General features: G+C 50.8%; 1 protein-coding gene across 1 annotated transcript in view; it reads left to right on the plus strand.

Annotated features, from left to right (window-relative positions):
* Positions 1-21,688, plus strand: part of CIBAR1 (CBY1 interacting BAR domain containing 1) — a 956,902-nt gene that overhangs the window by 489,409 nt on the left and 445,805 nt on the right. Inside the window, exons 4-5 of the mRNA XM_069621350.1 lie at positions 14,390-14,491; positions 16,629-16,634. Of these exons, the coding sequence (XP_069477451.1) occupies positions 14,390-14,491; positions 16,629-16,634 (108 nt within the window). The remainder of the gene's footprint in view (positions 1-14,389; positions 14,492-16,628; positions 16,635-21,688) is intronic.

Below are 21,688 nucleotides of genomic sequence, written 5' to 3' on the forward strand. Positions count from 1 at the left end.
ACTTAGGAGGGGTGGAGGGGAATTTAGGCACCCTGGACTGAGTTGCCTAGGCAACTCAAGTCGCACTTTGTCCTGATTGGCCCAAGTGGTGAGCCGGCCGGCTCACCACTTAGCATGTTTGAGTGACAGCTAGGCTGAGTGAATGGGGGTTTGCTGCATAAAAGCAGGGCTTTGGGGACTGGAACTTCAGAAGTCGCCACAGGACCTAAGAATCCGACGAGGGAGAAGCTGAGCCGACCTGCCACGACACCATCACCGGTGGAGCCCTGCTGGCCTGCCTCACCACTTTTCCCAACGACCGAGATCTCCCGCCGGAGAGTCTTCTTCCTTTGACTGGTGGGGATAACCAGTTTCACCGTCTTTTCACTTTCCCGACGTATCTCGTGGCCGCTTTGCCTGTGCCAAGCACCCCGGCAACCGGGATACCACGTTTTACCACGACCGCGAGACAAAGGTACCACCTTTAACCGGAAAACTCTGCGGCTGCTTTCTGCCCTGGTAGTGCAACGATCTTCATCTTTCCTCCAAGTCGAGATCTTCTCTTCCCCTGGACGATGACGCAACTTGCACCCACTACCAGGAACAACTGCCACCGCTGGAGGATCCTTCCCACTTAAGGTACCGTGTCCCGCCTGGCTTCCCTTGCTACCGACTGTACGGGGTAGATTTAGCCCCCGGCTTTCGAACCTGGGTTAGCCTGGGACACCTTGGCTAAACTTTTCTAAGCCTCTCAACGCTTTTCTGAACCCTCTGCAAGACTTTCTAAGCCTAGTGTAACTGTGTGATCTTGGGCGCATTTGTGCTCTGCTCTCTCTAAGAGTGGGCCCACCCTTTGGACTTTGACTCGCCAGTGACTTTTTGCTCTCTACCTTGCTAACAGTGTTCTGGAATCGTAGAGTGGTGTACCTCTTCCTATTCTGTCTTTTTCCCTCCCTTTTTCACAAACTTATTAGAGTGCAATCTAGTTAAGCACTCACCTCTGTATGAAAATAAGTGGCGTTTTACTGTGATTTTCTAATGGGGAAAAAGGGGTGTATATATCATAATAGTAACTGTTTAGAATATTTTACAATAAGAGTGCTGGAGTGTTTCAACTGTGTGTTTTTAAATAAATAATTATATACTTTGATACCAAAGCTCTGGTCAGTGTTTGCTTGTATTATTGTATCTGAGTGCCTATTGAGTATACTTTGCATACTGCCTAACTCTCTTGAGGGAAGTCTGACTGCTTAGCCACAGCTACCAGGTAAACCTGGGTGGTACAGACTGCTACCAAGTGGGTTTACTGCCAACACCAATCTTTTGCAGTGGTCCCTAAGGGAACTGCACAGGTTTCTGCCTAACAGACGGCCATACAAATGGGCCTGTAGAGACTACGGGATTGGTCAATAAGGTTTCTGGGTGTGGTACACAGTGTATTTGTCTAACAGAAAAACAGAGGATGCAGTTTTGGCTGTGTGTTTCACGAGCCACAGCTTACGGGTTTTGGCAGAGTTCTAAATACATTGATTGAAAATTAATGAAAAACACTGTGCAGTGGCTGCTCATTTTGGATTCTAGCATGTGGATGTTGCTCTTAGGGCAACTGAAGTATAGCGTCACTTCAACAACGTTTTTTCACTGAATTTGATAGGTTTTTAGTAGGCCACTGTAACCAGACCCTTCCTTTAGCATAGTTTTTTTAGTAAAGGGGATAGGTTCGTAGTAGTGCAACTTAAACATAACGTCCCTTTTAACAATGTTTTTTGTTAGTGAATCTATATATATTTTCTCGCTGCTCAGTCAGTATGACATATGGTGGTGGCATCCCTCTGCGGAATTGTCGCACATCAGACTCGAAAGGGTAGTGGCTCAACCGGACGATCTGAAGGGCATGCTATGGGGAACTCCCAGACAAATCCTCAGGGTGGAGATCCAGCCCATAGATGTGACGCAGTGGGTGTGGGATTGTGATCTCTCGAACAGATACGAGAGGTAAGTACCACCCTGACTATGCATTATATTCGGTTCATGGACTCCCTCTCATGTCTGAGGGGATCTTTAAAACACACTTTGAGAAGTTGAGTGTCCACTCCCTCTGCGATATAGTTCAGGATGGCAGGTTTATACAATGGGACTCCCTGAAGAGTCGAGGTCCATGGAATGCTGCCTCCATGCTGCTTTATTATAGATTGCGGTAAACACTTCGGGGGCTGTGGGATGACTTCCCGTTGATACCCGCTCCTTCTCTTTTAGCCCAGTTTGTGACGTACACCCCCTGCCCCCTTCCTCACTGGCGTAATCTGAGCACTGTATAAACTCATTAAATCTCTCCCCCCGGTTCCCCAAGTGCTGTTTAGAGCCAGGTGGGATAGGCGGTTGCGCACGCCTCTGACGGAATACCAATGGTTGGTGGTCTGCAGAATGACCCGGAAGAACTCCTGTTTAAGTTCATGCATCAGTCGTACCTTTCCCCTGTACAACTGCATAAATACTACCCCACGAGAATATCTGCCTGCCCAGTGTCATTTTTTTCATATAACTTGTTATTGCCATTTGTAATCTACTTAACAAACCAACCCATACTCCCCCCAACTCCCCCCCACCCCCTCCCAAACAACCCCTATCCCCCCAAACCCCAGATCATGGTGCATCTCTCTTAGGTTCTGTCCTTTGATAAAGTAATTTCCTCGCTAGTCCCCCGCAGCCCCTTCTCCACGCTGCCGGGCACTCCATGTTCCACCATCTGGGGCTTCCCGGGTCCCCTTCTATCCTTCAAACTATTCCCTCCCCACCCTGAGCCCATCCCCAGCTCCATATTACACCAAGCCCAGAAGCTTCATGCTACGCAGGCACCAGGCCGCCCTGGAGTCTCTTTTAAGGAATTGCAGAACCAAGTCCCAATCCAAAAGAAACAGCTGGTGTTCTCCCCTTATCGAGTATGTCACTTTCTCCAGCGCTGCCAAGGTCCAAACCCTTCCTACCCAGTCATGTTCCGCGGGTGCTTCTTTCGCCTTCCACTTTTGTGCTACTACCAGTGCCCCTGCCATCACCAGGGTCAGATATACCTTCTTTTGGGCCCTCGTCCGCAGCTTGTTTAGAGTACCACCCAGCCCCATGATAAACAGCCCTGTATCTGCGCCTCCTGCGATGTCTGCGCCCATCATGTCATGAAGTGCTTCACAAACATTGTCCCATTACGAGGCGACCTTTGGGCATTGCTACCAGACATGCTCCCAGGAGCCCTGCCCTCCACACAGGGCTTTCTTAGACCGATAAAGTTTACCTATCCTACAGGGTGTAAGGTGCCATTGGTACATCATCTTCACCCAAATTTCTTGAATTTGTAGGGAGTTCGTCAACTTGGGAATGTTCGACCACAGGGATTGCCATTGCTCTAGTGTAATTGATTGCCTGGTTTCTTTTTCCCAGTTGGAAATAAAACTCCACGCACCCGCCCCTTCCCCCTCCTCGAGCAGCCTATACAGATCCCCCACTAGGTGTCTGTCCCCTGCTTTGGTTGTGACCTATTTCTCAAATTGGGTAAGTTCCCTAGTGGCCGCTCCCTTTATAGATGGAGGTAGGGCCCAATGTCTTAGTTGCATACATCGGAAGCGCTCCTCTTCCCCTACCCCGAAGATGCTCTTACAGGTAAGGAAGTCTCTTACCTGCCCCCCCTGATAGAGGTACTTTGGGCACCTACAGCCCCCCACTTGCCATGCATCGAAGTTGGAGTCAACTCCCAGCCCAGGGGCAAACTGAGGATTAGCAAAGATGGGTGTGAGAGGTGAAAGAAAGGTGGTAATCCTTGATCTGCGCACCGCTTCGTCCCATGACCTACCTACCAGCGTCTCTATTGCACTGCAGTACATCCTCCTAGGCCTGTCCTCCAGGGGAAGCCACAAAACCCCCTCCAGTCCATTACCTACCACTGACCTATCCATTTCCCTCCACACCTTCCCCCTGTCGTCCTTCGCCCATTCTCGTAATACCCTCATCTGAGCTGCCCGGTAGTAATTTACCATGTCTGGCTCCCCATGCCTCCTCTGTGTCTGGGCAGTTGCATCAGCTTCCGGGGTACTCTAGGCTTTTTGTTCCCCCATATGTAAACCTGAGTGAGCTTGCTTAACTTTCTAAAGAAGGGAGCCGGAACCCTAACTGGTAGCGCCATAAACGGATACAATAGTTTTGGAAGGATAACCATCTTTAAGGCATTGATCCTGCCTATCCAAGACACGGCCAGCGGTCCCGAGCCCAGGAGCAGCCCCTTGATTTTCCTCAGTAGCGGGAGATAATTTGCCTCATACAAATGCTCTATTGTCCCCGTAATGATAGTCCCCAGATACTTATTCCTACTCGGCGCCCAGGCAAAATCAAAGCTCTTCCTTAACTCCCTTTCCGCCCCGGGGGACATCTGTAGACACAGCACCTCTGACTTACTTTTATTGATCCGTAGCCCTGCAACCCAGCCAAACTCCCTCTACCGCGTCCAGTGACTCCCGGGGGTTTGTCAGGGTCAACAACATGTCGTCTGCAAAGGCAGCCACCTTATGTGCTCTTCCCCCGAACATCACCCCCTTAATCGCCTGGTGGAATCTGATTTTACACAAACGCGGCTCCAGATATATCGCAAAGAGTAATGGCGACAGCCTTGCTTCGTGCCTCTAGATACCACCACCGGATCAGATGCCTACCCATTGATCATCAGGCGCAGCGTGGAGTTACGATAATTCACCTCCATCTTACCCATACATTTTCCCCCAAATCCCATCTTACGCATGGTGCTGAAGAGAAAGCCCCATTCTACCCTATCGAACGCTTTCTCAGCATCTAGGGCCACCACAATAGCCTCCATCTTAGATGTGTTTACTTTCTGTATAATATGGGCAATCTCCTGGTATTATCATGCGTTTGCCTCCCCCATACAAATCCGGACTGGTCAGACTCCGCTAAGGATGGGAGGAGGGGGTTCCAGTCTGGACGCCAGAATCTTAGTAAAGATCTTCACATCCAGATTGATCAAAGCAATCGATCTGTAGGCCCCATATATTGTAAGATCTTTCCCCTGCTTAGGGAGTAGTACCACTTTCACCTCCTCCATAGACTTGGTTATCCCCTTCCCTCCCCCAAATTCATTATATAGAGCTACCATACGCTGGGCCAAAACGTCCCTAAACGTTTTATAAAAGTCTGCTGTAAAGCCGTCAGGCCCTGGAGCTTTGTTAAGAGGGAGAGCTGCAATGGTCTTGCGATCCTCCTCTATAGTTAAGTTTTTCTCAAGCTCCTCCCTGTCCGCTAGCTTGATCCCAGTGAGGTGGTACCCTTCCAAATACGTCCCCTGGTTCCCTTCCGCTGGCCTGTCCGATTTATAAACCTCCCAATAGTAACACACAAACTCCCTTTTGATCTCTTGGACCGCTTTGACCTCTCTTCCCGCTACCGTCTTAATTCTCAGTATCGTTCTATCCTTTTCCTCGCTCCTCAGCTTTCTTACCAATAGCCTATCTACCCTGTTGGCCTTCACATATTACTTCTGCTCGAGATGCAACAGTGCCCTCTCCGCCTTGGTCGAGATTATCGTTTCCAATTGGCCCTTGATCACCCTATATTTCCTCCTAGTCTCTGTGGAGGGTCTAAAGGTCTAAAGGCATTACTGCCTTCAAATAGCCTCCAAATCTTCTTCTAGCTTCCGAACCTCCCTGTCCCTCCTAAGCCTTGATCCCAATAATCGTCCCCCTAATGGTGGCTTTAAAGGCATCCCAGACTATCCCTGGGTCCATGCCCTCTGTATCGTTCCTCTGAAAATATTGGCTAATTTCCTGGCGCAGCTCCTTTCGTAACACCTCATCCTTAAATATGTGAGAGGGGTATTTCCATTTCCACAGCCCCGCCGCCTGCGATGGGAATGCGAGCGCTATCACAATCGGAGCGTGGTCTGATATCGAGATTGTGCCTACTTATATCTCCCTAAGCCTACCTACCAGGGAACGTTCCAACCAGACATAATCTATCCTGGAAGCCGACCCATGCACAGCAGAGTAAAAAGTATACACGCTATCTCCTCCCCTCTTTGCCCGCCATGCGTCAACCAATGATAAGTTCTCCATTTTGTTCTACAGCTCTTTAGACTGCTTAGTCTGGGCTTGAAAAATTCTCACGCTCCTATCTCTCGCCAGGTCCCAAGTCAAAAATGAAGTCCCCTGTGAGTATTATGTTACCCTTAGCAGCCCTCTCCAATTTACCCAACATTGCTTGTATGAAGTAGTCCTGCCCTGTGTTTGGAACATAGAGGGTTGCCACTGATCACACCCAGGAAAAGGCTGTGACAGCTGTGTCTAAACCATTTTTCAGGGCTATGAGGAGGCCACCCTTCTTCCCCATGGCATTCGATTGATGAAGGCGGCTAAACCCTTTCAGCCTCAGCCTCTGCCGATCTTTCTCTTGTATGTGAGTTTCTTGAAATCATATGATGTCAAGGTTCTCTTTTGCCAGCATTAGCTCCACTTTTTTTCCTCTTTACCGGCGAGTTCAAACCCCTGATATTCAGGGATAATATTTTCATCGCTCTACCCATTATCTATAGAACCAAGACCCATACCCTGCTTCCCCCCCACCAGACCTATAACCCCCTCCCCCCCCCACACCGGGTATGCACTGCCAGCCTCTAGCCCCTCCCGAACCTCCTCCTCGGAGGCAGTGCCATTTTCCAACCCCAGTGACCCCATTGGCAGGTCAGCCCTGACCCTTTGGTGATCCAAACGGTCTGAAGCTCCAGGTTGTTAGTGGCTTTGGCAAGGCTCTCCACCCATTCTTGCACTTTGTGAGAGTCCTCTGCTAAATCTTGGAGAGCCCTTTCATTAGTATCCACTCTTGTACCCAGACTGGTCAGATCAACCTTCACCTCACGGATCGCCCCCGTGAGGTCCTCCTTCATCTTATCAAGTTGCGATTGCATTACATTGGCCATTCTGTCGCCAAAAGTCTGGAAACACTCCTCAAGTAGCTTCTTTGTGACCCTTTTATCCTCTTGGTCTTCTCCCAGGTCCGTCCCCTCCTCGCTCCTGTCTCCCTCTTTCCTTCGGGCGATGCTCCCTCTTCCTTTCTCCAGTCTCTGAAGCATACCCTCTGGGGATTTTTTATTCCCTTTCGCCAGGGTCCCTGGAGCCTTTCCTCTGTTCTTGGACATATTAAACAGTGCTGGGCCCTCCTAGCTCTGCTGTTTCCTTCGCCTGAGTCCAGCTCTTCTTCGTTCCACGGCTTTACTCCTCCCTGGGCTCTGCTAGAACTCCGGACAACTTTCCCCCTAGACCACAGGGTTGAGTGCACTCCTAGCCATATTTCCCAGCACTTCTGGACTCTTTGTGCCCTCCTGTTGTCCAAGATCGCCCCTGTAGTGTCCTGGGACCCTTTATAACTGGCCCAGAGGTTCCTCTGCTAATGCACCCTGGGCAGGATTGGGCCTCCTGATACTGAAAGTTCCCAGAGATTTTCACTCTGCGCAGCCCTTGGGGTGGTTGGCCCGTTCCTGCCTCTCTCTCCGAGCCGCTCACTGTCCCAATTTAAGGTGGGGGGCTCAGAGGTGGGGGGGCAAGGGACCGGCACTTGCACAGGACCTTACAGCGTATTTATTATTATTTTTTTAAGAATAGTCAGGCCGTGCCCCCTCTCCTGCTCCCCATGCTCACCTGTCACTCTGATTGCCTCCTTGCCGCTTCCCTGCTAACAGTGCAGGCAGACACCTCCTCGCAGCTCACCCCGCCGCAGCTTGCAACAGGCCCGCTCCTCTGGTCGTCCGCTTCTCCCCGCTGGCGAGGTTTGAGGCAGTCCCTCTCCAACGTTGGAGCTCCGGGTCTTCCACTGGAGCTACTCCGATTCGCCCTTCACCGCAGGGGTTACCTCCCCCTTCCTCTGCGAGGGCCCGGAGCCACCCTCTCTCCACTCCCTGGAGGGCGCCTCTGCCTCAGCTCACCACAGCGGCCGTGAGCCGGGCCGGATCCCCGGAGCAGAGGCGGACCCACACCGTGAGTTCCCACCCAGGCCTCCGATTCTCTGCCAGCGCCGCCTCTCTCCCCCGCAGCCGTGGCCCCTCTGCCCAGAACAGTGCGGGCTTAGCTCCACCGACGCACACCGCAGGCTGTGCCGCCCCGCGTTGTCTGGCCACCTTCTCCTCGGCGGTGGCGCTCTTCACCTCGGACAGAGGCAGCACCACCCCTGCTCCACACCGACACCAAGCACCGCGGCACCGAATCCCAGCAGGTAGGTGTTATATCCGCCCTACGTCCCGCAGCGCGGTGACGTAGGGCAAGTTAATTAAAGCCCCGCCCCCTGAGTGGGAGGCAGTTCCGGGCGAAGCTGAGCCAGCGTGTGTGTGTGTGTCTTTTCTTGATCTCCCCTGCCCAGGCTGCGCTCCAGGCCATGCGGCCTCTTGGACCGGAGCCAGCCCCTCGTGCTGGGCCTCCGGCAAAACGCACGACATAACAATGGCGACATAACAATGGCGACGAGGAAGTGAGCGAGCATCCACGCGCTCCAACGCGAGTTCGCACAAACACGGTCGCTCCATGTAAATTTTTGGACACCCGGTGGGGGCCCCACGACCACGTGACCCCCACCCTCAAAAAAAAAAAAAAAAAAAATTATTTTTTTCTCTTTTCATTCCCTCTTTCCACACCTCATCCTCAGAGGGTAAAAAAAAAAAAAGAAAAAAAAGTTTTTTTTTCACGTGTCGTCCCGGGCACCACCAGCACGTCGTCTCCTGCACCAATCCATCGGAGCACATGTGCCGGTAGGACGCTGCATCACCACAGGGCACGCACGAACCCGAAGGGCAGACACTCGGCGACCGAGCGCACGCAACACCATGGCGACTGGGCTATCTACCCCTGGACCATCCACACCGTCCAGAATGGCGGCAAACCTATCCATGGCGTCACCACCGCCTCGCACTTAAGGAAGTTCGTCGACGTTGATCCAACCATTCGACCCATTCACTGACCCATCGTCCAGTGGGCCCAGATGGCAGCTATGGCTACAGAAGTTCGAGATGGCCATGGAATGTAAGGACGTCACGTCATCCAGAAAAATGAAGGCTCATCTACTCCTCAGTGTGGGCGACGAGGTGCTGCGCATCTTTAACTCCCTGGATGTGGACGACGGCCAAGATGCATACCAGAGTGCGAAGGACGCTCTAACTGCACATTTTCTCCCGCAACTAAATCCGGACTATGAAACCTTTATCTTCTGCACGACCATCCAGGCCACCGACGAGACTCTCGACGCCTACCACACGAGGCTGAGGAAGCTGGCCATGTCGTGTGAGTTTACGAACACTGAAAGGGAGATTAGGAGGCAAATCATAAATGGAATTCACTCGGAGAAGCTGAGGCGTCTCGTGCTCAGTGAAAAGGGCATCCCTCTACAGCGCATCCTGGAACTGGGCCGACAGCGGGAGCTTGCCCACTCCAGGGCCGCCAACATGGAAGTGACCCTACAAAAACTCCAGCCGTCACTGTCCACAGCGATGGTGGCTCAAATCTCGGACAGACAATCAACGAGGAGCGAATATGGCAGCGGTTACACCCAGAACAGGTGGCAGCCTCGAGCACCAGGACCAACTGAATGTGGATGGTGTGGTGGCCAAAGGCACGGAAGGCGAAACTGCCCGGCGCAAGGCACCACGTGCGGAGCATGTGGCCGGAAGGATCACTACGCGAAAGTGTGCAGATCCGTGAACACGCCACTGCAGCCCCCGCAAGGATACCAGGAGAAAGGGTCATCGAAGAAAAAGAAACAAGCCAGCGTGAGGAGGGTAGCGGTAGTCAACTCCTCGACGGAAGAAGGAGATGATCTCTCAGCCCTACGACAAACAGCAGGCACGGAGAATGAAGGAAAGGGCCGAAAGGTGTACTTAGTATCGACACTAAACCAAGGGCCAGCACAGTCGAAAAGAACCGCCAGGCGACGAAAATGCATGGTCAACCTACAAGGCCAGGACATACAAATGACCATCGACACGGGGGCTTCGGTAAACGTCATGCCAACCACCGTTTTCCGAACCCTCGCTCCACGACCCGAGCTAACATCCACAGACACTCGACTATTTGCCTACGGCAGTCGGAAACCTCTACCAGTCATCGGGAGGTTCCGCACCACGCTTGAGCATGGCGAACAGAAGTTGTGGTCGAAGATCTATGTCGTCAAGGCGGGAATTGAAAGCCTGTTGAGCGGAGATGCGGCTGAAGACCTGGGCGTGGTAAAATTCATATGCCACGTTGACGACACATCCGAGGTCGAGAACTTTCTCAGGCAACACCCCATGCTACAGAGGGGGATAGGCTGTCTCAAAGGGAAGACCATCAAACTACATATTGATCAGTCAGTGCAACCACGCGCAGTAAGACACCGACGGACACCTTTCCACATGAGGGAACAAGTCGAGAAGGAGTTAAGGTCACTCGAAGCCGCTGGTATTATTGAAGAAGTCACGGGACCAACACCGTGGGTTTCCCCAATGGTGGTCACCCGGAAGCCCAAACAGCCAGGGAAAGTTCGGATCTGCATTGACATGCGCCTGCCCAATGCAGCCATAAAGAGAGAGCGACACATAATGCCGACAATCGATGAAATCATCACTGACCTCACGGGATCGTGCGTGTTCTCGAAGGTAGACCTAAAGGCGGGGTACCACCAGCTGAAGCTACACAGAGAATCGCGCTACATCACCACGTTCTCAACCCACTTGGGCCTGAGGAGGTACAAGTGCCTGAGTTTCGGCATATCGTCGGCCGCAGAGGTTTTTCAACAAACCATCCAGGAGGTCATCCGAGGCATACCAGGGGTACTGAACGTGAGCGATGACATCCTGATACATGCACCAGACATCAAGGAACACATCGTGAGACTGAAGGCACTACTGGGCAGGTTGGAAAGCGCCGGACTCACAATCCATCGAGAGAAGTGCGAATTCCTAAAACCAGAAATAACGTTTTTTGGATACCGGTTCGACCGCACCGGCATATCGCCTGATCCCCAGAAAGTGGCGGACATACAAGCTGCCAGCCCCCCCACGACTCCCACCGAGGTGCGCAGTTTCCTGGGTATGGCCACTTACTGTGGCAGATTCATTCGGAACTTAGCAACACTATCCGAACCACTGCGGGAGCTAACAAAGGCCAGCACCAAGTGGGACTGGGGACCGAATGCCAGGAGGCATTTGAGAGCATAAAAGACTCCCTGTCAACGGATACCAAGATGGCCTACTACGACACGGACCTCCCGACAGAACTATTTGTGGACGCCAGCCCAGTCGGACTCGGAGCAATCTTGATGCAGGTCACGAAAGCGGGTACAAAAAGGTCGATTGCTTATGCATCCAGGGCGCTCACAGCAACGGAACAAAGGTACTCCCACATAGAAAAGGAGGCAATTGCCGTTCTATGGGGATGTCGACACTTCCACATGTACCTATATGGGCGCAAGTTCACGGCGATCACCGACCACAAGCCCCTGCTACCAATCTTCATTGGGTCATCGGCACACCCACCAGCCAGAATCACCAAGTGGCTGCTACACCTCCAGCAATATGATTTCGAACTTGTCTACCAACCGGGCAGCGGCAACCCCGCGGACTTCCTGTCGAGACACCCACGACCAGCCACCCAGCAGGAAGTGTTAGTCGCCGAAGAAACGGAGGAGCACATCTGTCAAGTGGTCCACACCATGAGGCCCAAAGCGATAAACATCGAGGACATTACAACAGAAACCCAGAATGACCCATGTTGCGATCTGGTAAAAGATGCCATCCTGTCAGGCAACTGGAAAGACTTCATGTCGCATACACGCAACAGAACCGAGGGGGCCAAGGCGTTCCTAGCAGGCATGTTCACGGTTCGACAAGACCTCTCGATCACTGAGGGAGGGCTCCTGCTAAGGGGTGACCGCATCATCATACCCCCAAGGCTGCAAGACAGGATAGTTGCCCTAGCGCATGAAGGACACCAAGGGCTTGCGAGGACAAAGGCACGGATCCGACACAGGGTTTGGTTCCCTCACATTGACGATCGAGTGGAGGACTTAGTGAACACATGTCTACCCTGCCAAATAACGAGTGGAGACCCAGAACCGATCCTATCGGCCGAGCGTGGCCGGGCACGATGGGAAGCGATCAGCATTGACTTTTGCAAAATCAGAGAGGGTCTACACCTACTGGTGGCAATCGATGACCACTCACGATATCCAGAGGTCGAGATACTGGAGTCCACCGCCGCGGAGGTGGTCATCCCGGTGATAGAAAAGATGTTTGCCACCCATGGGCTGCCCACGACCATTAAGAGTGACAATGGACCCCCATTCACAGGGGAGGAATTCAAGTCATACCTACAGGAACTGGGCATCAAATACCACCATATCATGCCAAGGTGGCCGCAAGCTAATGGGGACGTCGAGCGTTTCATGAGAACTATCAACAAGGTACTCCGAGTATCAAAGGCAAACGCCAGCCCGTGGAGGATCGACCTGTTCCGGTTCCTAAGGAACTATCGGGTCACCCCCCACAGCACCACGGGCATACCACCTGCTGACCTTATGTTCGGAACTGTCATCAACTCGTCGATTCCCCATCATCCAAGCAGAACCCCTGACGACATCGACCATGCACGTGTGGAAACGAGGAGAACACGTGCCAATGCTCACATGAGCTCCAAGAGAAGAGCAAGGCCCTCCAACCACAGAGTGGGCGACCAAGTCATCATGTTGCGAAATCCCACAAAATCCAAGATGGACACCAGGTATGACGAACTGCCATGGACTATCAGAAACCGGCGTGGGACCATGATAACGGTCACACGGGGAGGTCGGGAAGTAACAAGGAACGCTTCCTGGTTCAAGCCCGTGCCCCAGCAACTCTGGACGGATGGCGAAGGACATCACGACGACAACGAGCAACAAAGCAGCGACGTGCCGGCGCAAGACCCCCAGGAAGAATCTGCGGGGGATTGCAGCTGGCAATCACCGAGACTACCCAGCAGTGAGGACACATGTAACGAAGGTGAGCAGACTGACGAGCCGAGCGGGGACAGCCCACAAGCGAAGCGGTACAGCCTGAGAAAGACCACGAGACCGCCTGCGAGGCTGAATGACTATGTATGCTAATTTCCCCAGCAGTGGCAGAAGTTTTATAGTTGAGCATGCGGCTTATGTTTATGTTGTTTAGGTCATGTTGAAATAAAGGAGGAATGTTATATCCGCCCTACGTCCCGCAGCGCGGTGACGTAGGGCAAGTTAATAAAAGCCCCGCCCCCTGAGTGGGAGGCAGTTCCGGGCGAAGCTGAGCCAGCGTGTGTGTGTGTGTCTTTTCTTGATCTCCCCTGCCCAGGCCGCGCTCCAGGCCATGCGGCCTCTTGGACCGGAGCCAGCCCCTCGTGCTGGGCCTCCGGCAAAACGCACGACATAACAGTAGGTGAACCCGGGGAGGGGAATTGCTTTAATTATCCCACTTTTCTTGCTGGGGGCTCTGGGAGCGCTCCTAGCAGTCTCCCCGTCGGCCATCCTGGATCCCCCAGTGTCATTTTGACCCTGCTGACTATATGCATATGGTGTGGAACTGTGTATATATACAGGCATTCTGGGAGGGTGTGTACAGAACTGTGGGCAAAATTATCCCAGACTGTCCACGTGATTCTCCGGTGGCTTGGTTACTTGCTTTTTTTGAAATCCCCATTAAAGTGGAAAGGAAACTTATGGCTATGGCTTCTCTGGTTGCCAGAGTATTAATAGCTAAAACATGGAAGAGAACAAGACCTTCTGCGGTGAAAGAATGTGTCCAGATGCTGAAACTCTGCGAAACCCGGGAATCTGTATATTTTGCCTCTCTCCCTACCCATGACGAGGCCAATCGACCACTGTAACCCTTTTTGATCATATATCCTTTGAACCGAAGGTCCCACTGCATCATGACATGCCCCGATTGTACTGAAATGATGGGTTAACCATTTGATCCAGCACAGGCACTATTTAGGATCATCGTATAACTACACCTGGGGTACACTTCCTTCCAGTGTCACTCGTAGCAATCGTCGCCCTATAAGCACCACCATACTGAACCTTGCTTTATTTGTTCAATATTCTGCTGTGTTCAATATTCTGCTGCCAATTGAATAGCATATGTTTTAGCACCTGTAGTTGTGGGTTTAACGGAGGTGTAGGGTGGGAGGAATGGGGAACAGTAAAGCTGTAATTGTGTAAAATGTATTGTGGTGTAATGTAAAAAAGAACAAAATGGAATAAAAAAGATTTGTGTTTTTTTAATTTGCCAAAAAAAGAATTGTCCTATTTATTGTACTAACCTTGCATTTGGGTTGCATTTTTGTGTACAATGTACATAGTCTATATTCATGTTTATTGCACTTTGCAGGAGGACCTCAAAGTCACCCTTACAGCAAGAAACCGGGAAGCAAAGCAAATGGCTCAGCTTGAGAGAACACGGCAGCGGAACCCATTGAATCGTCAAGTTATAGTATCCTTTCAAGGAATGTTCTTGCATAATTCAATCACTAAAAATATATGTCCAACTATGAGATGCAGTGGACGGTTTGTGTTTGGAAACCAAAACAAAGTTATATGAATGGGGTCACAACAGAACTGGTCAATTTAATTTTGTATTTTTCACATACTACGAAACGCAATGTTTGATGAAGCAGGGTACACTTATATTTAAATGTGTTTATTCATTAGAGTATTTGAGAAATTCTGAAATTGTCTTCAAGGGAGTACTTGATCAATAAATGTAAAATTGTATACTGAGTCAGCAATTTGAAAAATACAATAACGAATGTGATCTCAGACTGATTATAGCAACTCTGAGAAGAATTGGGGGTTTTGGCAGCAAATAATTGTGTGACTAGTATTAAAAAAAAAATATGAAAATCGCGATGGGTTCAGTTGCTGTGCAGTGAGAAGAGACCTAAGATGACTACATTCCCACTCTACATTTGCATGCTGTTGAATATTTCCAGACATTAGGAGGCACTTGCAACACCATATAAATGTGTTTGCACATTACTGGTAGCAGTCAGCCTCTAAATGCACAACATCCTTTGATGACACTTGGCATACAAGGTTGCTTACGATGTCCATCTCAGGTTGCCTTTCTTTTGGCCATAGTATTCTCTTGAGGTTAGCCAAAACTAATTGACTACCAAGACGAAGCAAGTCTAAGTGCAGTACGAATTCATAAATATTTCACCCACGGTCTGCATCATCTGTGGTTACAGAGGGAGACAAAAAAAAAACTCTCATTGAAGGACCTCATTCACTTACACAACTGTTTTATAATTTGGTAGGATTAAATATGAAACACTCTTCCTAAATGATCAAGTATGCTGTGAAAACGGGGCACGGTCAGCAGGTGACTGATGAAGTCCTAGCTCCGCTGAATTCCTGCGTTCACTGTAAGTAATCCTGAACACATCCTAAATTCCTGCTACCCAACTACAGCGGAGGACGACGCCGGGAGTCTGGTGATAAACTTTGCTGGGTCCGTGACTGCATGCTATGACCTAAACTCTGTGAGGATGAAAGGCAGTGAGGCAGAGAGCCCACTGGAGATTGCTGCGAGTGAGGCTGCCGAGACCAGGGGCACCTGCACGGCATACTGCTGAGCGGAGGACGTGGTGGTCTCCTTCCACCCCACCCCCTATTGAGGGGGATTGGGATGCGGAGCTGCACGCCAGCACAGCAGCGCGCTGTCACGGAGTGCAGATCGGGTAACCATGAGCGGCCGTGTGCCGAGGTGGCAGAAGTAGAGACCCCGGCTGCCTGCACCTGGTAGCCAGGGCAGGAAAAAGGACTCCTCCTGATTCCTCCCCAAACTCCCAGAGAATTGCAGTGGAGCAGCGGTCCTGGGCATGGAGGGGAAGCGCCCGCTGCAAAGCGTCTCCAGGCGGGAGAGTGGTTAGCGGACCGCAGCAGGGAATATCAATAGGTGAGCAGGGGGGGCCTGGGAGTCTGCACTCAGACAACTTTGGGAAGGCTTGGTGGGACTTCGGCAATGGAGGAGGAACACTGGAAGGTGGCAGTGTGCAGCTACTCCCTCCAGAGGCTTCTCAGTGATGCAGCCGCAGGAATAGAGCAGCAACTGCTCACTGCATATTCAGACTCCTGCAGATAAGGGCGCACAGCCATTTGCTATTAGTAAACTATACTTGTGACTATTACAAAAAGCTGTACACATTCAGGAAACCGCCATTTGCAGCACATGCATCATGTATGCCAGAAGCTCTGCACCCGACAGATAGATGCAAAGCAGTTGTCCCCCGCTCTCCCACGCAGATATTGACTTTCATAGGAATAAGTGATGGGAGGCAGGGGCAGGCAACTTCAGATGGACAAATACACGGCTCCGTTGCCATAGCCTCAGACTCCCGCAGCTTAACCCCCCCCCCTCCCTCGGGCCCCCCAGTGTTCAGCCTGGAGGGGAAATAGCTGACGTCCTGCAAGCTGTGCAGAGCTCCAGGACAGCTTTGGAGTCCAGAATAGGAGCAATTGGTGAAGAGGTGAGCCTCATACGAACAGACCTACAAAAACCCACTGAAATGCAGAAAGCAACTGATTTAAGGGTTTCGTAGACTAAGGCGGAGGTATGGATTCTCAAGAATCAAGTCTCCAAGCTCCTACAGGCAACCAAGATCCTGGAGGCATGCGCAGAGGATGCAGGACGACTGCGAAGAAACAATCTGCATAGTGTTGACTTACCTGAAAACAGAGGTGGACTCCATGGAGCTGTTCCTGGAGAAGTGGCTACAGGAGAATCAGGAGCCAAAGCGCCTGTGACAATGATTTGCAGTGGCACAGGTACACAGGGTTCCAGCACAGTGACCGGCTCCGGGGTCCTGGCCCAGACTGGTAGTAGCCAGTCCCTTCATCTACCGAGATCTGGACGCACTCCTACTAAAAGCCAGATTAAAGTGACCGATCAGACTCCTCAATTCCTCAGTCCTGGTGTTCGCGGACTACACTAAGCATGTCCAGCAACGGCGGCAGAGCTTTGATAATGGGATTTGGTACATGCTGTTATAACCAGCCAGACTGAAAATCATCTGTGGAGATAAACGCTGGTTCTATAATTCTCCAGAGGAAGCTTGGGAATGGTGGGAGGCTGAAGGCAGCTGGTCAGTGAACTCGCTGAGCCACAATCGTGAGGAGCGGCCTTCCAAACGACTATATCGTAGTGACCACCCAGGCTGGGAAGGAACGCATGAGCCCATTAGGGATACTGAATGGAGCAGGATCATAATGACAGAAGATGGCACCTAACAATTGCACAATGGTAACTAGGGAAGGAGAGAAGAGCCGGCTGAGACGATAGAGCGTTCAGAATCGCAAGAGGCAGAAATCTGGACACCAACATGGATGCAACCCACGATACCCTGGGTCATCGCCAGCAGAATTTAAGCAAATTAACTACGCGAGGCTCGCAACGATGGATGTGGGCAGAGGCGGGAAACGATTGGGGGACACTTCCCAAGTGTCCTAGGCTTACCACACAGCCAGCCGAGGTACAGCGTGCCTGTGGCTTTGTACAGGACTGCCGTGCCACTCACCCCCCCCCAGCATGTGGCAGGGTCTTCCCACTCACACAGGTGAGCCAGGTCACGGCTGAGTGCCTAGATTGTAGACCTTTAACCATGTATGTTGGGAAGTTGTATGGTTTTTACTCAATTGTTGGGGATGTTAAGAAGTTGAGGAAGTGGAGGGGTGAAAGGTAGGGCAGGGGGGAAGGAGGCGAAGGAGGGTTGGTTCCAGCCCGAGCAGACTCGCTGTATTGGAGTGTGGACAGTAGGGCAAGCTGTGGGGGGACTGGGTGGCATCCCACAAATTAAAATATGGGGCAGCAATGGATTCTAACTTGGAACGCGAGGGGATGGGAAGAGCTGCTAAGCGCCTGGATAGACTGGGATCTCTGAAGAGGTGGGGGGTGCACATAGCCTTCCTCCAAGAAACACACCTTGATGAGGCGGATCTTGAGAAGCTTAAGTTGAGCTGGGGTGCGAAACCCATGGCACAACTTTCTCCTATTCTCACAGGATTTTAATCTGGATAGCGAGGGGGGTGGGGTTCCCTTTCTGACCACTAAGGTTATATAAGACTAGGAGGGGGACCAGCACACTCATGGGGGAGCTAGACGGGACAGAGATGTGTTTTTTTTTAATTTATTTTTTTGTATATTTTTATTGACAATTTTAAATGAAACATTTCACCCCTTCCCCCTCTGATAGACCCTCCCACTCGCCCCCAGGCAGTTGTGATGTCATTTCTTCCACTTGGCAGAAAATCATTTATTATTCTTTTTTTCCTTTTTTTCAAAATTATTTTTATTGGCATTTTTCAACACAACCGGCACCAATGTGCCAACTACAACATACAACCCTTATACATTGGTTCAGGTACGTTACATTAAATGGAAGTACATTGATCTAGGTACAATCTGTTTAAGCATCACATTTGTGGATCTTCTAACTCACCAGTCTTACTACATTTAGTACAACGCCACAATTGCATGTCATTACTGCAATTCCAGTTCGTCTATGGGAGTGTCATGCAGCATCAACTCTTGCTATGACCATATTTCCAGGGTTGCTGGGAGATTGAGATGGGTTCCCCTCCGACTCCCGTGCCCCTGCCATCAGGTAATGCACGTATGAGCCCCATATATCTCTGGAGTTAACCTGATAATATGATAGTTTACTGTATTCCGTTTCCATATCATTGCAATACAGGATGTCGGCTTGCGATTGGTTTAACTTTGGATACTGTGATTCCCCCGCCACACCATTGCCACCAGTCTTTTGGCCAGGAGCCGAAGCAACCGAACCAGTTTCCTCATACCCCTTGAAATTGATTTAGTGCAACCTAATCATGCCATCACTGGGTTTGGGATCAACTGCTCCCCTGTTATCTCACTGTGTCTCAAATACCGGTATGCAGAAATGAGCAATCCGCAGGCAATCCCACGCCAGGTGCAAGAAGTTAGCTGGCGCGGTATGGCATTGTGCGCATCTATCCGAGGAATGGGGGGGTGGGGGGATTTTGGGGAGACCCGGTGCAACAATGCTGGTGTGTGGTAGAACTGGTGCAAGTACTTGAAGTGGATCAGCTTATATCTAGCGTTGAGGCCACTTTCCTTGTGCCTTCACAGCAATACCTCCATGTGTCATCTGCTTTTACACATCCCAGTGAGAGCTCCCATTTCCCACGAGGGGAGGAATTCATCCTGCTCCTAGAGTCGAGACATATAGCGCACATAGTGGAGACCACTCCCTTGTTACAAGCACCCTGGAGTATTTTATGGAGCATCGGAGCCGCTACAGGTTGCTTGGGGAAGGTCGGAGCACTTGCTTTATAGAGTTTTGTAGCCGGAAATACAAAAACACCTCCAGGGCTGGTGGCTCCTCTCTTCCTCGTATTTCCTCTAGCGTTATAAATTGCTCATTTGGAAAGAGTTCCTGGAAGCAGGTCAATCGCAGGCGCTTTGTAACGGTGACATAACATTTTTCACTAGTGAGGGGAATCCTGGGGATGTAAATAATCGGCACTTATGGTGATGAGATGATCTCCCCCCTGGCTTTGGGCTCAATTCAGGTTCATGCCCTGGAGGTCTGCTCCACCATATTATCTGTGTTGGGTGTCCTATCTGGTGCTGTCAGGATAACTGACCGTAGGAAAAATGGTGATGCTATCGCCCTTTCCACCTCTACCTGTTCCCCATCTCCCTGCTCCCCAAACCAGTATAAGAGGAACCCCGCTTCAGCTACATTGTGATTGGTCTGAAAGTCAGGTAATGCCAGTTCCCCCCACACCCCCATGCACCGGAGCTACCTTCATGTCCCATGAGACTGACTTGGAGAGACATGTATAAAACCGAGGGAGTAACACCGTTTTGACCAAGGAGACCCTGTCATAGAGGTTAAGAAGTAGGTTCATCCACCTGTCCATTGCATTTTTGGCCTGTTCCGGCACTTTCTGATAATTGTGTTTGTATAAAACTGACTGGTTGTGAGCTATATTGGCCCCAAAGCATAGAGTATAATCAACATGCCATTGAATCCCCCACCTGTCTACGTATTGTCACACCCTCCGTCGGCGTGAAAAGGACTGATTTCGTGGGATGTATCTTGAGCCCTGAAAAATCCCCAAACAGCAATATGTCATGCATAATCAGGTCAAGATTGTGCTCAGGATCAGACACAAAGAGCACCATATTGTCTGCGTAGACAGAGATGACCACCCTCTGTTTGCATAACTGAACCCCTTTATGCAAGTATCTTTCCCCGATTGTCTCTGCTAGCTGCTCTATTGCCAGTGCGAACAACAGTGGTGATGGGGCATCCCTGCCGGGTGCCTCGTCCCAACAATATTTTCGGGGTGAGTTGACCATTCACCGTAATCTTAGCTTTTGGGAGTGTGTATAGCAATGATACTAGTGAGATAAATTGCTCCCCCACCCCCCATCCTGCTTAATACCGCAAACAGGAAGGGCCTTTCCACCGAGTCAAACTCCTCTGTGGTATCCAAGAGTGCAGCTATTATTAGTTTGTTCTGCTGCACCGCGGATAATACACCAAACATCCTACGAAGGCCATGAGAGGTGGAGCGGCCAGGTATGAACCCAGACTGATCTGCTTTCACCATTCTTTTCATCAGGGGTGCCAGTCTAGACGCCAGTATTTTGGGCAGGATTCTACTGTCCAAGTTCATGAGGGATATGGGTCGATGGGAGAAGCAGTCCAGAGTTTTGTCTGGTTTGAGTAGCACTATTACCACCGCCTCTCTGAGACTCTGGTAACCAGCCATCCCTCAAGCTTTGGTGGAACATCTGCAGCAAGTAGGGGGACAAGCTTCGTAGCGTAGTGTTTACAGAACTCTGCTGTGAATCCGTCCAGCACCGGGAATTTGTGAGGGCTCTAATAGTCCTGAGCACCTCCTCAAGAGACAAAGGACGACCCAACCACTCCCGTTTCTCCTCCGTGCACCAATATAGGGCCACTTCTTCCAGGTAATCACTTAACGCGTGTTGGGAAACCTGGGCCTGAGAGAAGTATAACTGACCATAAAACCGATAGAATTCTTGAACTATCTCCAAGTCTGCTAACTTTTGTGTTCCTTGTGTATCTTTTATCAACAACACCCTATACCCGGGTTTCTCCGATTTGGCTGCTTTAGCCAGCATTCTACCCGATGTCTGTCCCTCCCCCATATTGTCTTATTGCCGCCTTCCCCGGAAAAAAACTTTACTTCTCTGGACCGCAGTTCACTATACTGTAGGTGTTTTGTGATCTCGGGTTGGTCCAGGGGTGTTGGTGTAGGTGCCCCCCCTTTGAAGTCCTTTTATATGGGTCTCAGCCTTTGCGATTTTACTACATATTTGTTTTAATACCCCCGCATTCCCTCGATGTGCACTAGCCCCTAATTACGCACTTAAAGCTCTCCCACAGGGTCAGATAAGATTCCACTGATCCGACATTTATTTCCAAAAATGTGTATTGACCCGGTCAGGCCCTCCCGAAATACCACATCTGTCAGCCCCTCACTTTTAAATATCCAAGGCGTTCTCTCTGTCCCTCCACTGATTAATTCAACCGCTAAAAACACAGGTGAGTGGCCTGATAGAGTACATGCCAGGATGGACACCTCAGTCACTTTACCCATTAGTGTA

This window comes from Ambystoma mexicanum, chromosome 5q (genome assembly GCF_040938575.1).
Source record: "Ambystoma mexicanum isolate Mex_15411 chromosome 5q, UKY_AmexF1_1, whole genome shotgun sequence".
NCBI classification, from domain to species: Eukaryota; Metazoa; Chordata; class Amphibia; order Caudata; family Ambystomatidae; genus Ambystoma; species Ambystoma mexicanum.